This window comes from Oryza glaberrima, chromosome 12, assembly GCF_000147395.1.
Source record: "Oryza glaberrima chromosome 12, OglaRS2, whole genome shotgun sequence".
NCBI lineage: Eukaryota > Viridiplantae > Streptophyta > Magnoliopsida > Poales > Poaceae > Oryza > Oryza glaberrima.
Genome location: NC_068337.1, coordinates 4,695,344 through 4,702,584, shown reverse-complemented (window position 1 = coordinate 4,702,584; position 7,241 = coordinate 4,695,344). Strand labels below are relative to the sequence as shown.

The following is a 7,241-nucleotide window of genomic DNA, read 5'->3' as shown; positions in this document are numbered from 1 at the left end:
GATGACCATGATATATATGCATCTGAATATGTCTGCTTGTTCCCTCCAGGGCTCAGCAAATGAGGCAAATTGAGGACAATATTCTTCTGCATCATCAGTTTGTTCAGTGCCTAAGTATGTACTATGTGGTGTGAAGCAATCACCTTTTGCTTAAAGAGTAGTAGATGACATGTGTAATGGAAGCACACACATATAATGGAATGGAAAGCAACTTGGTTGTACCAAGCAATCATGACCACATTCTAGAGAAGAGATGATTCCTGAATCAACTAAGTAGAACAATTAGTGGTCATGGCAATAATGCAATATGTGCATAGTTTTGTGCAAATGGCAGAAATTACACTATCTTTGGAGATGATAGTGAGGAGCTACTTGAAGGCCACAAACCACAAGTTGAGATAGTTTACAGAGATCGATGGATGCACTAATTAAGTTCTTGCATGCCTTTTGGGACACATTAATCTGATTAATTATATTACTCCTTGATCAGGATGTAAAAGAAAGAAAATGACATGCATGATTAATTAATTTTGGCGAATAATTATTTTCTTTCTTGCATTGCTCATCCTCAACACGATGAATTACATGTTTTCTAGTTACTCCAAGATCAAAATTAAGCCCAAATTAACCAGCAGCAAGAAAAATTAACCAACCTCAGTACATTGAGATCGATCAATCATTCACAAAAAAAAAAAAACAGAGAGAAAGAAATTAGAAACAAAATGAGGCCACAGCTCTAGCTAGGCAGCTCCCTGATGGCTGATGATGCTTGTTGCTGAGCTAACAACTAGATCATCGATCATTAATTAACTGAATAATTTAACCACTTAATAAGCGATCAAATTAATGATCATCGATCAGTTGACAGTCTTGAAGGGTGCAGCAGCCTTGAGGTTGTGGACGATGTCCTGGACGGAGCCGATGCTGGCGGCGATGGAGATGAGGAGGCAGACGAAGCTCATGGCCTGCAGCGACCACCACCGCGGCTCGCCGCGGCGGATGCCGAGGCGGGCGACGTGCATGCTCACCGGGAAGTAGACGGAGAGCGGCCAGAAGCCGAGCGCCCCGATGAGGCCCAGCACGGCGTTGAAGAAGGGGAGGAGCATCGCCACCAGCGTGGTGAACATGATGATGATCGTCCGCAGCACCAGCTTCAGCGGCGCCACCGCCACCGTCGCCGCCGGCCACCACCTCCCCGGCACCCTCACGTAGTAGGTCGCGTTGATGAACTTGGCGTCCGGCCACTGGCACGCCACGTAGCTCTCCAGCCTCGCGAAGATCGGCTGCGCGAACACCTGCAGCAAATTATCAAACATAAGATCATCGTCGATCGCCGCCCGCCATTAACGAGGAAGTGAGACGATGATGGGTAATTACTTGGTAGGCGCCGATGAGGTGGACGATGACGCAGATGTTGGCGATGTCGACGAGCCAGAAGGGCTCGTAGAAGGCGAAGCCGGTGAGGATGTTGCCGGGGGCGTCGTTGCCGAAGGCGGCGTAGCCGGTGCAGCCGAGGAGGAGGTAGAAGACGGTGGTCATGGAGAGGCCGTAGAAGGAGGCCCTCTTCATGGTCTTGTTCTCCGCCGGCGGCGAGCGGAGCGTGTCCTGGATCTCGATGAGGACGTCGGCGAAGGTGTAGGAGAAGGCGATGTTGCCGAGGGCGAGGAGGACGTTGAAGGCCTTGTCGCGGGGGAAGTCGAGGTCGGCGCCGGCGAGGGTGCCGCGGACGGCGCCGCCGTGGGAGGCCCACTTGGCGGCGCAGAGGCCGAGGCTGATGAAGGAGTAGCCGAAGGAGGTGGCGACGGCGACGACGGAGAGCCAGGCGATGTTGTGGAGGGAGGGGAGCTGGGAGAGGAGGAGCTGGAAGACGCCGAACACCACCATGTACGTGCTCCCCGACGCGCCGCAGTCGCCGGCGCCGTACCCTTCCCGGTGGAAGCAGTTCACCCGCTTCACCGCTCTGCATCCATCCATTAATTAATCAATTACTCTATATATTATAAGTCATTTTTACTTTGATCAAAGTCAAACTACTTAAATTTAACCAAATTTATAGAAAAATATAGTGATATATATTTGTAACATCAAATTAATTTTATTAAATCTATAATTGATAATATTGTTATAATATATTTGTCTTGGATGGAAAATATTGTTCCGGCCAAAGTTAAAACGACTTATAGTCTAAAACGGAGGGAGTAATCTTTAATTAGACGTGTATTAATGCTTTGATCTAGTATCTCAACATTAATTCACTAGTATAGGAACTCAAAATATTATTTGTAAAAATTAATTCACTAACCACAATACTATTTCTCGATGTTACTGCCAAACATGGCATTTAGGGGGGAGTGGGGTTGTTAAAACTTTTGAAATTCTGGCCGTCAATTTTATAATAAATGTAAGTTTATAAAATTTTGATATGTTTATAATATTATAAGAATATTTTTGGAGCTAAGTTTATGGATATCATTTCTTTAATCTAAATATTTTAGAAATCATTAATAGTAGCAATTGAATGTTATTCTAAATATTGGATAGAGTAATAATTCTCTAATCACAAGATTAGTTTTACAATTAAGAGCTATATGAGTAGTTAGGAAATTGCAACAGTGACAAGTGTGCATGCATGTGTGAGTGTCACGCCAGATACGTGCATGCAACCGTACGTACGTGCAGAATGTGCTAATTAACCAACCAAGATGTGTCACGCATTAAGCGTGTTAATGTGCATCCAAAATCGATCGTTGATGCTTGCAAGGGATTCTCCTCGTTTCAGGGCGAAGTTATGCTCGTAGACTGGATAATTAAAGTAGCCTAATTAATATAATCTAATCAGCTATATGTAGGCTGCTAATTAAAGCCACATACTCTGCCACCTTTTTCGGTGCACTTTTACTACTGTCTGATTTGTCGACTACGTTTTCGATCCCGACAAAGTTTAGGAGGATGTGAGCACGAACGCACCATGGAAAAAAAGTTAAAGCGATATTAAATCAAGATCTTAATCATGCCAGGTCACTGTAATTATTCAAGTTCTAATGTGCACTGATTAGTTAATTTGCCCCAAGTTTGATGTATATACGCATGCACGTACTCCACGGACGTACGTAAAATAAGTTCAATTTCCATTCGTTTATATATGATGATTGGTGAATCTAATTGAAGGGCACGAGCATATATACTTAACATTGGCAATTAGCAACTTACATCATGCTTGCACTCGCTGTGATGGTGTACCCGACAAGTGTACCCCACAGGTTGACATACTGCGCACACCCACACAGCATCACGTTCTTCGGCCCTAAAACACATGAGAAAATTGACGTACATATCACCGTTAAGACACTTTTTAACTCGTGGTACCTTCTCAAAGATCATAAAAATACAATAATATTATTATAATGATATATATATTATACCGAGGTAGCAGCGAACGGCGTCGATGTACTCGCGGTTGGCGGTGCCGGTGACGGGGTCGGGGTAGCGGTAGCAATTAGCGAGGAGGGTAGATGTGTAGTAAGTGACACATGAGAAGCCAACGAGGACGAGGGGCCCCACCACCCACCCCAGCTGCGCCACCGTCCACGCCAGCGCCAGCACGCCGGAGCCGACCACCGCCGCCACGATGTGCGACGTCGCCGTCCACACCGTCCCTGATCATCACCATCATCATCATCATCTCATATCAACCCAATGCAGAGAGCTCAAGTAAACACACTTGCAATTACTGTCAAAATTTCCTTGTGATTGAGATGACGACAAGTAGGGCCAGATCGATTTAATTTGACAGTAATTAAGACTGGGTGGTTTTTAGTTAGAAGCTAAAAAGGTAGATGAATGATGTGAGTATGTATTGGTCCTGTGTGCTTCGCATATGCATGGACCATGTTTTGAACTGCAGCTTTCAAACATCCTGTTTGCTCACAGGAATATAATCCTGCATCATTTATGCATGTTACTCTGCTAACAGAAAAGGTTGTCCCCTAGCTCCCCTCTTAACATTCTGTTATGTTGTGCAAAGCAAAAGGCATGCATGCATGACAAAACCCCCACACATGCATGTCTCACAATCAAATGCAAAGACCTTCTAAAAGCCTTCGAGGAAAAAACATAGAGAGATGAGCATGGGTTCAGACAGTAGTTATTTGAATAAACTTTTGACAATTAATTGGGCACTTCTGAATATTACATCAATCAATTAGGTGCAAAGTAAACTAGCTATTGATCATCATGTACACATACCTTGTCTCTCATGATCATCAACTGCTTCAGCATCATACACTACTGCTCTCCTGTCCATTGTTTCTCTCTCTATCTCTCTCTTTCTCCTAGCTAGCTACTACTACACTCTTCTCTCTCCCTTCTCTAGAGAATGAGTGTGCAAGGGTGAGTGCCAGCCGATGCACAAGCCACCCAAATATATATAGCTCAGGAAAAGCAAAGAACTGGTAGCTCATCTATTTTTCTCCTCATTAAAACTGTAGCAGAAATAGAAAGGAAAAGGCCAGTGAATAATTAGCAAAGTTAGGGGAAGATTTGGGGTGATGTCTCAATCGACCTTTATCAGCGTATGTGTACGTAGATCTAGCTTTTAATTATTGAGGGGGCACATATATATGTATGAGTATGAGTGAGTGAGTGAGTGAAGAGAATGCAGGTTGCTTATTTGATTGGTTGATCATCCTATAGCTAGCTAGCTCAATTGGTATATTTGTCGTATTTGCGATATATATAGATAGGAGTAGAAGTTATATATGATCGATGGACCGTTTGCTCTTGAATATATGGTCTTAAAGTTGTTTTATTGTTCGATGCAAGCATGTGCTAGCTGGGGTAGTTTCTATCCTCTCTCCAAAAGGAAACTTTATTGAGTTTCAAGCTATTGAAACACCATTTAATTTGTAACTGAAAATGATTAAGATCTTTACAGTTTCCCTCTTTTGTAGAGAGTGTAGAGACTCTGATTTCGTTGCGTGTTGCCTACTATATCCTAAGATAGGCTATGATTCAGAAAGTAACTTCCATAATGTCGTTTTAATGATGTAAAAAAACAAGTGAATTGATGCCCTTACGCGCATTGCAAATAATAAACATTGTTTTCATACATCCCATCCATATTTTACCTTTCTCTCTGTTTTCTTTTTCAGGAGATAAGGTGAAACTTATCACTGTTAAAGTTTTTTAAAAAAGGCATCTCACAGATATGTACTTGTCAGGCTTTGCAGTTGGTTCAAAAGAAAATACCAAAGGAAAAACATATGTCCACCTTGCCTAGCTAGAACAAACTTCTGATGGCAAAGAATAAAACCAAGAAGATCAACATATTCTCAATTAGCACCACTTTCGGAAAGGATTCTTCTTCCAGCAACAGAAGAACATGCATGTATATATGGCTTCCATTATAAATTGAAACAACTTGTAGGCATACTAAATATTCGTTTCGGAACCAATATGAAAAAAAAAGCAATTTTTTTAATCAAATTAAGCATGTGAATGGTACTCGATCAGTTGTCAGATATCTACCTCAAGAAAGAAAACAAGTTGAAGTTTAATTTTATAGCAAGCCTATGGGTTCCAAGAGCACTAACAATTGATTTAATTTGGAAGTGTCTTTTTGTGGGATATGCTTATATCTTTAACAAGGCTTTTTTTTTTACTACCTCCATCCCAAAATAAGTGCAGCCATAGATATTCGTATTCAGCGTTTTGACCGTCCGTCTTATTTAAAAATTTTATGAAAAAAATTAAAAATATTAGTCACACATAAAGTACTATTCATGTATTATCATCTAATAACAATAAAAATACTAATCATAATTGTTTTTCAAATAAGACGAACGGTTAAACGTTGAGCATGAACAATGTTAAAATTGTACTTATTTTGGGACAAAGGGAGTACTGATGATACTTTTCACTAGGTGTGTTCTGTATGTAAAAATTGATCCGATTCACACTCCAGTGCACATTACTTGAGAAGTGTGTACGGCCATGTATGGTTATGAATATGAATACACACTTAATTAATAAGTTGAGGATTCTAATTTTCAATATCTCCAACAAATTAAATTTTATCTTTGTTTTGAACACATTTTTTTATTGATTTTGGTACTTTAGTTTGTCTTATAACTTGTACATCAATTCATTAGTTTCAACCATGTTCCTCCAAATAAATGGGATAGCACCATATATGAAGTTCATTAATATGATTTATCTCTAATTAGGTTGAGTCCCACTATTTACACGCTATGTGGGCTCATTTGTGGACCTGAGAATCATGCATGACTGCATGCTCCTTGCTGACTCGTTAACCAACCGAAATCCTTTGAAAAAGTGGATATAGCAGTAAAAAAAATGTATGTGGATATTGCTAGCATATTATTTTTTACGGATATTTTCTTATGTTAATATATTCATTAAACAAATTATTTTATACTTTTTATATAATATACAGTAAAATTTAATCTATTTTCAGGGGAAAAATAATCTCAAAGTTAGCTTATTTCTAATTAAGATCCCAACAAACTTAACTTTTGATACATAATTAAGCAACAAGCACAGATCATCATAGATATGATCTGCATCATATATATCATGGAGTATCAACAGCTTATATCATCAACATACACAGGGATGTTCTTCCATCACTAACTCTCTGGAGACCTGACTGGGGAATCTGGTTTTCCTTTATATACAAATTAAAGGGAACTGGAAATTTTAAATCTGGCCGACAAGACACGATTGTTTATATTACACAGAAGACTCATTAATTTTACACAAATCATCCTACAAGGGAAGGAAAAAAGGAAGTCTAAGTCTATGACACGACCTATGTGCGATCCACTCAGTATGGCACTATCTCTGCCAAGAGAACACAAATAGAATAATCAGAAATTACTACATCATGTAATTGGTTTTAGACATCCTTAATTATCTTTTATTAGTTTGTGGCGGCAGTTATGTGTTAATCTAGATAAGTAGAGATAGTGAAATCATTTTAAGGGCTAAATGTGAATGCTGGCGTTATAGGAATAGCTACTAGACATCATATCACGTATGATATTGTGAATGCTCATTAGGCAAATATAAGCAAACGAATATATCTAAATTAAAAAGAAAAACTGACATGACAATTAAGCAAACGCACCCCAATAAGAAGAATCAATTCTAGGATTAGTGCATAACTGACATGGAAACCATTCAATAATTTAATCAGCGTAGACTTGCTTAGTCTAGCTTAG

At 40.0% G+C, this 7,241-nt stretch overlaps 1 protein-coding gene across 1 annotated transcript; it reads right to left on the bottom strand.

The window, feature by feature from the left end:
* Window positions 1-613: 613 nt before the first annotated feature.
* LOC127758204 (amino acid permease 6-like) lies at window positions 614-4,411 on the bottom strand. Its single transcript, XM_052283826.1, has 5 exons — window positions 4,246-4,411; window positions 3,423-3,656; window positions 3,211-3,304; window positions 1,378-1,960; window positions 614-1,295 (listed from the first exon to the last, which is right to left on the bottom strand). The coding sequence occupies exons 1-5, from the start codon at window positions 4,301-4,303 to the stop codon at window positions 858-860; spliced, it is 1,407 nt and encodes a 468-aa protein (XP_052139786.1). The 5' UTR covers window positions 4,304-4,411; the 3' UTR covers window positions 614-857.
* Between the last annotated feature and the right edge of the window lie 2,830 nt (window positions 4,412-7,241).

Excerpts from the sequence above, each read along its gene's own strand:
- LOC127758204 (XM_052283826.1), bottom strand. The coding sequence starts at position 4,303 with ATGGACAGGAGAGCAGTAGTGTATGATGCTGAAGCAGTTGATGATCAT. Across the intron at positions 3,305-3,422 it reads CGCCGTTCGCTGCTACCTCG|GGCCGAAGAACGTGATGCTG; the intron begins GTATAATATATA and ends CATGTGTTTTAG. Across the intron at positions 1,296-1,377 it reads ACCTCATCGGCGCCTACCAA|GTGTTCGCGCAGCCGATCTT; the intron begins GTAATTACCCAT and ends AATTTGCTGCAG.